The sequence below is a fragment of the Camellia sinensis genome, chromosome 2, assembly GCF_055761805.1.
Source record: "Camellia sinensis isolate YWXY chromosome 2, ASM5576180v1, whole genome shotgun sequence".
NCBI classification, from domain to species: domain Eukaryota; kingdom Viridiplantae; phylum Streptophyta; class Magnoliopsida; order Ericales; family Theaceae; genus Camellia; species Camellia sinensis.
Window position 1 is genome coordinate 158572751 of NC_138962.1, and position 14634 is coordinate 158587384.

The following is a 14634-nucleotide window of genomic DNA, read 5'->3' on the forward strand; positions in this document are numbered from 1 at the left end:
AGGTTCATCTGATCGCCGTCCATGGCGAACAACGACGAGTTTCCGTTGTCCGCCATAGACGGAGCCACCCCGGAGTATACCCGAAGGAGAGAGGGACCACTTGCCATCCATCCAATGGCAGACTTGGGAACGCCTGCTGGCGGACAGTCAGGTGACGCGCGAGATAAGCGCGGAAGGAGTCATGGTCATTCACGGAGTCCAGACGGTCATCGACGGAGGAGAGACTCACACGCCAGACGTCTGGAAAATAAGTTGAAGGACCAAGACACTGTCATCCGGCGAATGGCGGCGGAGATGGAGGATCTGAAACGACATGTCAAAGGGAAAGGTGTAGCTGGAGTGGGAGACCACAGTGAGCGCACCGCATCCCGCCGATCAGGCGGACAGAGTCAGCGACATACTCAGTCCATATCTATTACCAGAAGTTACCAGGTTGGTGATTCCGATGAGCGTGCAGAAAAGTCTAGCGCGTAAGACAGCACCTACAAACCCTCACGTCCGGCAACGACGTCGAGGTACTCTTATTCTGCTCAATCCGAGGATCTACGGGCGGTATTAAAGGAGCGGGCTCGCCGGCGCGAAGCTCAGAGAATACCTGCTTTCCAGCGGCTATCCTACGGGGTTCATGCCAGCGAAGAGGTCGGAATGCCTCCGCCCCGCCAAGCAGTGCCACTCTTTGAAGATATGGACTTGGCTAGGCTGAGTGCCACCCCTTTTTCCCTGGATATAGAAACAACGCCGCTTCCGGCAGGCTTACACCAGCCTAAGTTCACACTTTACGACGGCAAAACCGATCCATACATGCATGTGAGCCACTTCCGGCAGGTCATGGCCGGACATAGGCGCAATGACGGACTTATGTGCCTAATCTTCCCGTCAAGTCTAGGCGAGCTGGGCTTAAAGTGGTTTGAAAGGTTGCCGGAAGGGAGCATTCAACGGTGGCATCAGTTGGCCGAGGCGTTTGTTACGCGTTTCAAAACCAACACAAAAACACCAAAGGAAGTCGATCACTTGCTTAGTGTCAAGATGGAACCGTGCGACACACTGAAGGCATACAATTCAAGGTATTGGGAAACCTTCAACGAGATCCTGGATTGCCCGGTCAACCTTGCAATCACGCAATATAAGCGCGGTCTCCCGGTCGGACATAGACTGCGAGACTCGCTTACCATGCACCAGCCGACCTCCATGGGCCAGCTCATGCAGCGCATCAATGAGCACATCCGTGTGGAGGATGACGCGTCGGCTTCTACCGTGAAAGCCATTCCGATCGGAAGAGACAAGAAGACAGCAGGCAAAGTGCACGCAGTTGGGCAAGAGTCCAGCCGCTCAAATGACCGAGCAGAGGGATCAGACCGAGGTTCAAATCGTAAAAACCGGGGTAGAGGACGTCGGAATGACCGGGATGATTACCCCCGAGATGACGTTGAGGACGCAAACAGAAGAATGAAGGCGAGGACTGGCATAACCACGGTCTTCAAGATTCCAATCTATCGCATACTTAGTGAAATCCGAGACGAGGAGTACGTCCGGTTTCCTGCTAAGTTGGGCGATGGGCAAAAGGGCTACAATCCGCGGTATCGTTGTACGTTTCACCGGGAGAGGGGCCACCGGACTGAGGATTGTTTGCCTTTGCGACAACACTTGGAAGAACTGGTTGCGACCGGGCATCTGGACCTTTACATTGATAGCGGCGTGAAACCGAATCAGGCTCAGGTCGATCCCAGGGGACAGGATGACCGAGATGCACCACCACAAGGAGTTATTAATGTCATCCACGGCATCGTGGAACCGGTGCAGGTTTGCGAACTCCGGGGCATGATCAAGAAGGCAGAGCATATGAGGGAAGTTTTGTCGGTTCAGCCTGCCATCAAAAGGGGGAAGACAGAAGAGAAAGACGTGATTAGTTTCACCTCAAGGGATTTAGAGCGTATCCAGACGCCGCACAACGATGCTCTTGTAGTAACACTACGCGTCAAAGAATTTGATGTTAGACGGATCTTGATCGATCAGGGAAGCTCGGTCGAGATCATGTACTATGATGCGTTCAAACAGCTCAAACTCCGTGAGACAGACTTAGCTCCGGCTACTTCGCCATTGGTTGGATTCAACTCGCAACCGGAGTGGCCTTTGGGAAAGATAATCCTCCCGGTCAAAGCGGGATCCGTGGTCAAGCAAGTTGAGTTTTGGGTGCTGCAAGTGCCTTCGACGTACAACCTTATCCTTGGAAGGGGATGGCTACACGGCATGCAAGCCGTGGCATCAACTTTTCACCAAGTGATGAGATTCCCCTCGGCTATGGGGGCAATCGAGGAGATTTGGGGTGATCAGGTCATGTCCAAGCAATGCTTCGTGGCGGTCAACGGGAGCCGGGCTGCCAAAGGATTCGTTCAAATGATCGAGGGACCGGAGGACCGGAGTGTCCTGGATGATGTTGGCACCAAAGCCGAAGACAAGGCTGTTGAAGAATTGGTTGAGGTGTGGATTGATGCCGAGCAGCCGGACAGATTCTTCTTGCTCGGTTCAAGTCTCTCGGCCATGGAGAGAACCGAGATGATTGAGTTTTTGACGGCGAATATCGAAGTCTTTGCATGGTCACCCTACGACATGCCTGGCCTTGACCCAAGTTTTATCTGCCATCACCTCAATGTCTTCCCTGGAGCAAAGCCAGTCATCCAGCGAACAAGGAGATCGGCGCTGCATCACGCCGAGGTGGTAGCAGAGGAGGTAAAGAACTTGCTTGAGGCACGAGCAATACAGGAAGTGCACTACCCTCGGTGGATTTCCAACACGGTAGTGGTGCCTAAGAAGAATGGAAAGTGGCGAGTTTGTGTCGACTACAAGACAGTCAACCGAGCTTGTCCAAAAGACAGCTCAGAACCTGCGGCCGGCTTCACACCGCAACCTGATGATTCGCCTACGGACTTGGGCATTATGAACCAACGTGCTGAGTCCGGTGCCGAATCCTCAAGGGGGGAAGGAATGGTTCCAGACAGCTCAGAACCTACGGCCGGCTTCACACCGCAACCTGATGATTCGCCTACGGACTTGGGCATTATGAACCAACGTGCTGAGTCCGGTGCCGAATCCTCAAGGGGGGAAGGAATGGTTCCAGACAGCTCAGAACCTGCGGCCGGCTTCACACCGCAACCTGATGATTCGCCTACGGACTTGAGCATTACAGACCAACTTGACACCGCACAGCCAAGCAGTTGTGATCCCATTGCCCTTCGCAACTCTCAGGACCCATCTGACTGCTGGAAGCTTTTTGTGGGGGACATGTGGAAGCTTTTTGTTGATGGAGCGTCCAACCGCCATGGTGCCGGCCTAGGTATTGTTCTTATATCCCCGGATGGCCTAACCATTGAGCATTCGATCACACTTGGCTTCCCGGCGTCTAACAACGAGGCTGAGTACGAGGCGCTTCTCGCCGGGCTCAAGAGCGCAATTCAAATGAAGGCTGCCGAGCTCCTGGTATACAGTGATTCCCAGCTTGTGGTTAACCAAGTTTCGGGGATTTATGAAGCGAAGGACGATAGGATGGCGAAGTACCAAGCTCTGGTCAGGGACCATATCAAGCAGTTTGAGGCAATCAGAGTCCAACGGATTGGCCGGGAAGAAAACAGCCGAGCTGATGAACTCGCCGGCCTCGCTTCCATGGTAGATAGTACGTCTCCAAACCCCCTGTTGATTGACTTTCTTCCGCGGCCGAGCATTGAAAACGCCGGACAGACGGATGTACTCTGCGCCGAGCTAGGTCCTTCTTGGATGGACCCCTTGATCTTGTTCCTCAGAGACCGGACTCTTCCAACAGACAAAAAAGAAGCACACAAAATTCGGGTGAAGTCAGAGCGGTTTTGGCTCTCTCCATTTGGCGCGTTGTATAAGAAGTCCTTCACCGGGTCCTTATCTCAAGTGCGTGCACCCGAATAGTGTGGAGGCCTTCTTGTTTGAAATTCATGAAGGCATTTGTGGCAGCCACATAGGGGGCAGGTCCTTGGCCTACCGAGCTATTTCGCAGGGATACTGGTGGCCGTGCATGCAGGCCGACGCGCAAAAATATGTCCGCAAGTGCGAAAAATGCCAGAAATTCGCCCATCAGATCCACCAGCCTGCCAGGGAACTTCTTCCCCTCACCAGTCCTTGGCCTTTCGCCATGTGGGGACTAGATATAGTGGGTCCACTGCCAACAGCACCGGGCAACCGGAAATTCTTCATCGCGGCCACAGATTACTTCACAAAGTGGGTTGAAGCTGAGCCCTTGGCAACCATCAAAGAGAAAGACGTGAAGCGATTTGTCTGGCAGAACGTTGTCACGCGGTTTGGCGTCCCCAAGATTTTGATCTCTGACAACGGCACCCAGTTTGACGGTCGCCTATTCAGAGGATTTTGTGAAGATTTGAAGATAGAATTCTACAACTCCACCCCGGCTTACCCACAGTCCAATGGTCAAGCCGAAGCATCGAACAAGACTATACTGGATGGGCTGAAGAAACGGCTGGAAAAGGCTAAGGGCAAATGGGCTGAGGAATTACCTAGCGTCCTTTGGGCATACCGAACAACCCCGCGACGTTCGACCGGGGAAACTCCATTTGCTTTGGCTTATGGCATGGAGGCGGTCATACCTTTGGAAGTTGGAATGCCCACCCTTAGAAGCGAAAGTTTTGAGCCCGAGCTAAATGCCGAGGCTATCGCCTTGGAGCTGGACCTAGCGGAAGAGTGCCGGGAGAAAGCCCTCATCCATGTGGCCGCCTACCAACAAGAGCTCTCCAAGAAGTATAACAAGACAGTGCACCCCAGACCGTTCAAAGTTGGAGATTGGGTTTTGAGGAAGATTATGAGCAACACCCTGGTGCCAGGAGAAGGCAAACTAGGGGCAAATTGGGAAGGACCCTACAAGATCACTGGTCTGGCTGGCAAGGGGGCTTACCACTTGGAGGATCTAGAGGGAAGAGCCATACCCCGGCCATGGAATGCGGCCAACTTGAAACTGTATTATTTTTAAGCTTTTACTTTCCTCTTCTTGTAAAGAAATTTTTTGGCTTGCAAAGCAGAATGTAATTCTTTTTGTCAAATTATAGAAGTAATTTTGCTTTAGCACTTGGACTATTATTTAGTGTTAAGAACCGAGATGATGTGCTCCGGTTGAATGAGTTGGTGCTTTGTCCAACTTTCGATTCCCAACCGAGATGATGTGCTCCGGTTGGACGAGTTGGTGCTTTGTCCAACTTCGCATTCCCAACCGAGATGATGTACTCCGGTTGGAAGAGTTGGTGATTTGTCCAACTTTGGATTCCCAACCGAGATGATGTACTCCGGTTGGAAGAGTTGGTGATTTGTCCAACTTTGGATTCCCAACCGAGATAATGTACTCCGGTTGGAAGAGTTGGTGATTTGTCCAACTTTGGATTCCCAACCGAGATGATGTACTCCGGTTGGAAGAGTTGGTGCCTTGTCCAACTTTGCTACAACCGAGATGGTTATTTCGGTTCATGAATTTGTTTTGTCATGCTTAAGTGCTTCGACCATGTTATGGACTCCGGTCGACAAAGTGTTCAAACAATGAGTTATACCGAGATATTTTGCTGAAGACGGAATTGATTACTACCGGGCAAACACTTGGCTAAAATTCAAAATTTTTCATTGATAAAGAAATTCATTACAAAAGGTGGGGACAGAGCCCGGTTACATCAAAAGAGTTGGAGGCAAAAATACAAAAACAAGGAAAAAGAGAACTAAACTAGGGGTGAGAGATTGGTGAACTCGTCCTCGCCAGCATCAAGGTTGATGGTAGGACTGACGTCTTGGGCACCGGGATCAGCACTGCCGGGCTGCTCTTGTACCTCGGCCTCCTCTTCCTCAGAATCTGTGTCATCCTCTCCATCTTCAAGTCCTTCCTCGGCCTCCGCTTGCAGAGCACTGAATACGTCGTTTGCGTAAGGCACAAGGTAGACCGGTAGCGAAGCTTTAGGAGGATTGGCAAATACGTCGGTGTCGGAGCCTTGGCCGAGGTGTTCGCAGGCAGACTTCCAGCCAGCCTTGAAGAAGATGTCTTGTGTTGCAAAGACTTGCTTCTTGTAGTTCTTCTCGGCTTCGTTAAAGCCGGCGGTGTTGGCAGCCCGGCAAGCTTTCTTCTTCGACTTCTTCAGAGTGTCCACCTCGGCTTGGAGCTCATCTCGTTTTTTCTTGGCTGCATCCAACTGGCCGAGCAGTCTGTTATTGTCAGAATTGGCCATTTCAAGCGAAGACTTAGCTCGGCCGAGCTCGGCTTGAAGGCTTTCAACGTGGCTGGCTGTGTCGTTGGCTTTCTGCCTAAGCCGGTGGATGCGCTCCAAAACCAAGTGTTGTTTCTGAATGGCCTGCACAAAGAAACAAAGTTCATCAGAAAGGGGACCGAGCAAGAAGGACCGAGCAAACACTTGTGAAATTTTAAAAGGAACATCAACTTACCCTGGCCATGGACTTCACGGATGACTTGACCAACCGAGTGTCTGGGACGTGGTCACTGCCGACCATGTCGCTCGGTAGTAGCAGGGCCTTGGACAGATCGAAGGCGAGCAGATGCTCTTTATCCGCCTTGATCGAAGCCGTCGCCGGGATATCTTGACCCCGGTGCTTCAAATGTGGGCGCCAGGCCGGCACTGGGGCGGGGGCGTCTGTTGGGTGCTCGGTGGTAAGCTCGGTGACTAGCTCGGCGGACGGGTCTGCCCGAGCTCTTTTCCCGGCGCGCCTTGCAGAGGGTTCTCGGCTGGATTGCCCGGCGGATGGAGAGGCAAGGGCGACCACAGCGCTACTGGATTGACTGGAGGCTGGCGACCGGGTTACAACGCTCGGCAGCTCGGCGGATGTGGCGGTGAGAAGATTCTTGATTCTGCTGCGTTTGGCCATCTCTTGTTCCTCGGTCAGGCGGATGAGAGGAACGTTTGGAAGGGTAGGATCTGGAGGTGGCGAAGGAGCTCTGAGGAAGTCAGTTACTCTACTCCGGCGCGGAGCAGAATATCTGTAAGTCGGGGTGTAGCCAAGTAAGTCGTTGCAATCTCGGTGGGGATACCGAAGCACGGTCCGAATTGCCTCGACGTTTGGAAATTGGTAGTTGGCTTGTAAGGCTTGGATTGCTGCAAAGGAAACAGGAAAACCGGTTAGTTGCAGAGTAAAGAGTTAGACTAACCGAGCAAGTTGAGCGGCTTACATGAAGAACCGAAGCCTTTGTTTATAAACCAGCCCGGTACCTCGGCTGTTTCGTAATTGCCGGACACCCAGAAAAAATCGTCGTCGTGCATGTCTTTATCCGGGGTGCCGGTTATGATTTTTTCCTTGCCCGGTCTTATTTTCAAATAGTAAGCTAGGCCATCACCGGTGTGGCCCATCGTGTATTGCCTCAGTATCTCGGCTAGACCTAAGTTGATGCCTAGCCGATTGTTCAATTCGTGAACGCCGTTGATTATTCTATAAGTGTTGGTGGACACCTGTGTGGGCGCCAGCCCGGTGCGGCGGAGGAACTCGGTTATAAGAGGGTTGAGCGGGAAACGGAGGCCCCCCTCGACAATGGACAGCACGATGAAGGGGCACTCCTCCCTACCCCAAGGTGTGGTCTCCTCTTCTGCGAGATCCAGATGGACGTCGGCCGGGACGCCGTACTCCTCCCTGAACGCAGCCAGCGCAGCCGGAGTATCCACTAGGAAGCGGAATTTCCCCATTTCTGGCCGGCTTGGTATAGCCCGGTTGAGTGGTTTGGCACTGTGGTAATTGGTTGCTGCTCGGTTCTGAGAGACTCAGGAACGACAGTGGTCCCCTTGGACTCTGCAGGAAAAGGATGGCAAGTTTAAGTGTGAGCGCGGTCGCACAAAAAGAGCTGGATTTTAGCTCGGTCATTAAGAGTGCCAAACCACCCCGGTCGTCTACTCTATCTAAGGAGCCCGGTCGTCCAAGCAGACCAGATGTTAGCCCGGATGAGCGACCAAGTCCTTTTGTTATCTCGGTTTTTGCTAGGGTTGAGACAAACTTGTTATTTGCTCGGCTTCATTGGTTCTTTAGATCAAAGGAAGACCAGGAGCCCGGTTCACCCCAGTTCTTCAATGTTCTTCAGGAAGACGAAGAACACCAAGAACAGTGGGATGTTTGGGACGGATTCTATGGCCTTTGCCCTAAATGCTACGTTTTTGTACCCTAATGTGTGTAAAATGAAAGGAAATAGCAACGTAAGAGGGGTTGAGTATCTTACCTGTGAAGGGCTGAAGGTATTCTTCCTAAACACGAAGAATGATAGAATGGCAGAAGAGGTGAGGTCAAGAGTGCTGGAGCTCTGAGGTTGAATATCGAAGTAACAGTAGGAGTTGGAGTTTGGGGAAGGTCTTGTATGAATAGGCAGGAGGGAGTCCGCCCAAATTCAAATTCTAGCAAAAACGGCGGGTTGGCTGCCCGATGACCAATGGCAGGCCGCCACGTGTCCCCATTTATGGCTACGTCAGGACTGAAGCGACGGGTTGAAAAGACGAAGAGCCAACCGAGCTACTTTCGACGAAGAGGAGGTCAGCCGAGGAATATAACCGGTCAAGTCTGCACACAATTATGTCGACTAGCTCGGTCGAGGCTTGGCGTCTTGAAGACCGAAGAAATGTTATCTCGGTCGAAGTGAGTAATCCCAGTCACGCTTCCGCGGACGGAATTACGGGGCAATTGAGAGGGTGATTTGTGATCTGGAGTTGGGCCGAGGTAACGGCCGAGCAAGTTGAGTGCCCAACGATGCGTGGGTCTGAGATAATCGACTTTTTGCCCAGAGTTGGGCTGCCAGAACTTGGGCCGGGCAGAGTTCGGGCTGTGTGCCACCCAGGACCGGACAGAAACTGCTCGGTAAGGCAGTGCTCGGTCCAGGACGCTCGGACCGAGGATGGCCAAAGCCAGAGTGGCCGAGTGACCGGCGCCCGGGAAGGCGTGGACAACCGAGGAAGTTGAGTGACCGGTGCCCGGAAAGGCGTGGTCAGCCGAGGAGACTGTTTGACCGGCAGGAATGCCGATCAAAGTAAGTATCCGGGCTAGGCTCAGCCGGGATGCCGCCTAGCCCGGTCCCCCATGTGTTTATCCGGTTAGGCGCTTGAAGTATGAAGCATGGCATGACCGAGGTAGAGCAGCTCGGCTGCCGAACTCCAGCTGTGAAGTCAGGCAGTTGAGATTAGGTGATGATCGGCAAGGTTTACGCTGACAGATGGGATAGTAGAGCCACGTGTCAGGAGATGACTGGGAGTGGATATGGGGCTCAGAAGGTATATAAGCATGTCTGCGCCCCCCATACGCGACACACGAACATCCCTGTAAGAAACTCTTACACTAAAACACTCTCTCCCTTCTCTCTATCCCTCTCAAGGTGTGTGCTAACTTGATCGTCGGAGGGTTTTTTCGGCCACACACCGCCGGGTAGCTCACCGTTACTTGCTCGCAGGTGATCGGACATCGACGGAGCACGGAAGAAAGGAGTACGGGCTTGCCGGAATATTTGCTCCCCGTACAGATTGGTATCTTTGATTTGCATAGCACACCCATGGGATGTGCACAGCTTGTATACTCATATGGATTTATGTTCATGTATATGCACAATAAACAACTTTCTCTCCAGCTCCAGCAGTACAGACATTCCCTAGATAAAGAGCAGAGTACGATATGGTCTGTAATTTGAAATTCTGAATGTATGCCATGTAATATGTTGCGAAGGGACTTGCAGCACTACCACAAGTTCTGTTACAAGTAAAGATAGAAAGAAACACAAACGAACACTGAACAAGAGTACAGGACTCAAAGTTGAAGCACGTGGTGTTCCCAATTGGGAAGTGGTAACATTGCCACAAACTAATACAAAAGAAAAACAAAATGCAAGCACACATACAAGCATGAGAGCAAGACAGACACAGCGCTAGAGTCAGGCTAATGCTCTGTTTATTTCAGCGGAAAACATTTTCCAATGGAAAACATTTTCTAGAAAAAAAAAAAAATTCAGAAAATTCTTCCTATGCTTGGTTGCATTCTTGAAACTAATGCACTAATAGTTTCATAAGTGGTGATAGTAATGGCAGCGGTGGGGTGGAGGAGGAGGTCGTAGTGGTGGTGGTGGTGGTGGTGTTGGGGTGGTGGTGGCAATGGCAGTAGTGGTGGCGGTGGAAGCGGTGGGGGCAACGGCGGTGGTTTTGGAAAACGTTTCCGCCGAAACAAATAGAGCATAAGATTCAATCAATTTACATGAAAGGGTACGAGATAAAGAGAAAAGATAAGAGAATGGCCATAAATAAATATATAAGAGACAGAGCAACAAAATAGATAAAAGACTGTAGAAATTTAATGTATAAAGAGAAATGATTGTATTATTGATTGTTGTATATTATTTTTTACAAATGGTGAGGGGCTCCTTATATAGGAGATGTAGTGTAGTAGGTGGTAGTGGTAGGTGTGTAGTAGGTGGTAGTAGGTGGTGGTAGGTGTAGTAGGTGGAGTAGGTGATGGTAGGTTTTAACAGCCCCCCGCAAACTCAAGGGGGATAGGAACTAACCAACTTGAGTTTGGAGAGAGTAACAAAACAAGAAAATAATCTAAAAAATAAAAAATGGATAGGAGACACTGTATGGTCGTGTCAGACCGTTGTAGAAGACTGTATGGTTATGGCAGACCGATGTAGAAGACAGTTTATGGGGTCATGTCGGACCGTTGTAGCAGACAATGTTGTGACAGTTGTTGTGATAGTTTACGGAGTCTTGCTGGACCCTTGTAGAAACTAACCGGAATCAATGTCGGGACAGTTTACAGAGTCTTGTCGGACCCATGAAGGAGCTAACCGGAATCAATGTCAGGACAGTTTACAGAGTCTTGTCGGACCCATGAAGGAGCTAACCAGAATCAATGTCGGGACAGTTTACAGAGTCTTGTCGGACCCCTAAAAAGTCGCACCCTCAAAAGGTGTGCCCAATCTGTCAAAAGGCGTGCCCAATCTATAAAAAGGCGTGCCATCAAAAGGCGAGCCCAAGTCATAAAAAGATGTGCCGGACATGATGGCAAGGCGCGTCACCACATTGGATTGCGCGCCCGTTTTGTCGTCTGGCGTCAAGTGGCGCGCGATGCGCGTGTCTGCCTTGGCTATTTAACCAAGGTTGAGGCAGAGGCTGTGCAAACCAGTCTGAAACCGCCGAACATTTGCATTCTGAAATACTCTGTAAACACTCTGTAACCAATCCTTCTCTGAAAGTACCAGTCGGAAATCGCTGCTTCGCTAAAACACTCAGCAATCCAAAAACATGGCCTCTTCTTCCCGTCCAGCTACCCAGAACATGGCCTTCTCTTCCCGTGGTCTGCTCACGCTCTTTCCAGACCTGAACGAGTCCACAAGAGAAATAACTGGTGCGGTGGCCAGTGAAACTCATCCAAGCGGCCCTGAGTTTGCTCCGTTGACCTTTCCTATGCGGTCTGTGGAGCAAAGAATGGCAGCACAATCAGATATTGAGGCTAATCAGTATACTTTGAAGTCATGTGTGAAAACCATGACTGCGGTCACAAACTTGTTGCACCGGCTGCAGAGTAGGACAAATGAGGTGCAGCAGTTAAACGCCCAACTGGCTCTGCTCCAGCGCATGTATAAGGATGTGCGAGCAGAGATAAGTGTGCTAAAGGCGGAAAACAAGGAGCTGAAGCGGAAGGCCACCGTGATGTTCCGATTTGGAGGTCCACTATATGCTGTAGTGGAAGAGCAGGAGGGAGTGAACGTGCTCGGTGGCGTGGGAAACACGGAGGCAGCACCGGCAAGGGCCGCCCAGGACGGAGGCAAAAAGAAGAGACCTGCAGTAGAGTAGAGAAGGGAAAAGAAAAATCCCACTGTGCCGATTTGTGTTGGTTTTTTTTTTTTTTTTTTTTGGTGTAAAATGGTGATCGGGGTGAGCCCCGACATGAATAAAATGAGTTTGGTGTGCAGTTCGTCTTCTTCCTTTTTTTTTTTTTTTTTTTTTTTTGGTAGTGTTTTGTGTAAAAATAAAAATAAAAGGAAAGAAAACAAGGGATAAAGAAAATAGATAAAAAATATTGGTAGATGAATTATATGAAAAACATCAGTGTGGTAAATAAAATAAAATAAAACAAAATAAAATAAAGAGTTGAAAAAGTGGGTGAATCTGTGGGCTCAGATGTGGAGAGAGGGTGGTATGTTTAAATAAAAGAAGAGTGGTGAATAATATAAAAATAAAAAGAAACGAAAAGAGGGGGACAAAAGGTGGTGTCTGGGTGTGATGATAAATAAATAAGAAAAGAGGGGGACAAAAGTTGGGCGGTGGCTTTAGTCAAAAAAGTGAAAACTTTCCATTGAGATAGCATCTTGTGTTGGTGAGCTCAGTAGATAGAGAATAAAGACATTTCCAAGCTGACTCTTTGAACTTATGGAGTTTCTTCCTCCTCAAATATGTTTCACCATCCTGCGTTCCATGTCCCTTTCCCAAAATTAGTCTTCTAGCTATTTTCTGTCAATCATGAGCCACTCTCGATCCTCTGATTCAACTGCTCGATCCGAATAACCAAATGGGTGACGGAGTAGAGGAGCCAGTAGAAGATGAGTGCACAGGCGATGAGGAGGGCGTTGCGCTGCGACTTCATGATGGATTTCTGGTGGCGCAGGTGTTCGGTTGGGGCGCAGGAATCCGGTGATTCGCAGGAGGGTTTGGTCTCGTACTTCCAGTAGATGTCCATCAGGAGGAAGAGGCATGCGAAGCTTCTGCTGATGCTGTGATATGGGAGTCATCGAGGATGATTGAGTCACAGGCAATGACACTGGTGGCGAAGAATTTTGAGGTTGAATTTGGGAACTATTTTGCAGAGATGACGAAATAGGGAGTTGTGACTGTGGTTGTACATGAGAGTGTTGCCTACTAGATTGCTGAAATGACTGTTGGTTAGGTTGATTCACTGATTTTTGGTGTGGCTGTACCTGCTGGTGGTTTGAAGAAGCCATAACCGAAGGTTGAACAGCTTGGGGAGAAACTGGTAACATATGCCCAGAAGAAGTGGCTTGTGCAGCATGTCCTCCTTGATTGCTATTATCTGAATGAGAGAGCATCTGCTGGACTGGCTTTGATGAAGGAATTGCTTGGCCAGAATACATCTTTTGCTGAACGGTTTGAGGAGGTTGCGTGTTACGGCGATTAGACCCTTCCGTAGACGATCGACGCCAGGGAGGGTGAGGAGGAGGACAACAGTGAGAGGAAGGGCAGTGGTGGTGGACTCGAAGAAATTTCAAGGTATGTCTAGAAAATTCTAGGGGACTAGGTTGAGGTCCGGCGGGCGGCCAAGGCGAAGTTGCCGCCCGCCGGTGAAGCAAAAATACTAGGTTCTAAACCTGCTCTGATACCATGTAGAAATTTAATGTATAAAGAGAAATGATTGTATTATTGATTGTTGTATATTATTTTTTACAAATGGTGAGGGGCTCCTTATATAGGAGATGTAGTGGAGTAGGTGGTAGTAGGTGGTAGTGGTAGGTGTGTAATAGGTGGTAGTAGGTGGTGGTAGGTGTAGTAGGTGGAGTAGGTGATGGTAGGTTTTAACAAAGATGTAGTGCTACATAGTGAAAGAAAAAGAGTATACAAAAATATCAACGAGCCAAACAAGTTAAAACTACAATTGAGACAGAGGCAGGGACCAACTTGCATTCCTACCTGTGCCCCATATGCCATTATTCCCCCATAATGTGGGTCTGGATATGGATATGATGTCAACACCTGCAGAAGTACAACAATTAATGTCATGCCTCATTTTGCATACCCACAATCAAGAAAAAAAAAAAAAAAGTTGATACTCCCAGTGCACATAAGTACATTAGAGAGAGAAAGAGAGGTGCTCTTACAATCGAGTGACCAACAAGTTCCATTTGGGAATTTGGTTCAAGATGTTCACCCATCGCTGGTGGTGTCGAAGATGGAACATGCTTGAGATGCTGCTGTTCTTGAACATTATCACCATTCAATCCTGAAAGAATGATCTTCATTAGTATGTCACACAATGTTAGAAGACGTGTATATATATCATTGTGAGTATGGAAGAAGCATAAAAAGAAATCATTCGAAGGGATAGAGGCAGTTGGCACATAATTATACTCAGTTCTTTGATTTTTGGCTCTCAAGAGCTCTTTTCTATCAACTCTTTCTTTGAGCTTTTAGGAGACAAGAACATTTTTCCTGCAACTTCGTTCGTTTCTCCTCTATGCTTCATGTGTAACAAGTTGTGTCTTGTGGTGCTGTAAGTGTTATTTTTCCCCATCAAAAAGTTGAAGAAGGATACTTATATCTAAAATACTAAGCATAAAAAACAATACATCGCAACAAACATGAGGCGCAAGTGTTCTCTCCCTGCCCTCCCAAGGTACCCGTGCATGTTTTCAAGAACTTCAACTACTGGGCAAATCTATTACCTCTTAATAACGAATCCGTGTATACATGTTCGCCTATAAACATTTTACTTGGTCTCATTTGCTTAAAGAATAAAAGATATCTTGACTCTTAATTTCAATTTCTTTCCAATTTCTCAGAGTGAACATGTAACATGTATTCCACATTTTGTATGGCAAAAACTGGGCAGTTGCAGCAGCATTCATTAACTGCAACCCAGTGAAAACAACAC

General features: G+C 49.2%; 1 protein-coding gene across 4 annotated transcripts in view; it reads right to left on the minus strand.

Annotated features, from left to right (window-relative positions):
• Positions 1-14634, minus strand: part of LOC114305302 (nuclear transcription factor Y subunit A-7-like) — a 71203-nt gene that overhangs the window by 22688 nt on the left and 33881 nt on the right. The window contains exons 1-3 of one of the 4 annotated variants that reach the window (XM_082915965.1): positions 14112-14226; positions 13862-13983; positions 13674-13736 (exon numbers count right to left, since the gene is read on the minus strand). The exons of 2 other annotated variants lie outside the window; for them this stretch is intronic. In XM_082915965.1, the coding sequence (XP_082772091.1) occupies positions 13674-13736; positions 13862-13915 (117 nt within the window). In that variant the 5' untranslated portion in view covers positions 13916-13983; positions 14112-14226. Of the gene's footprint in view, positions 1-13673; positions 13737-13861; positions 13984-14101; positions 14227-14634 lie in introns of those variants that run through there. One more of the 4 variants, XM_082915964.1, reaches the window with a different exon arrangement.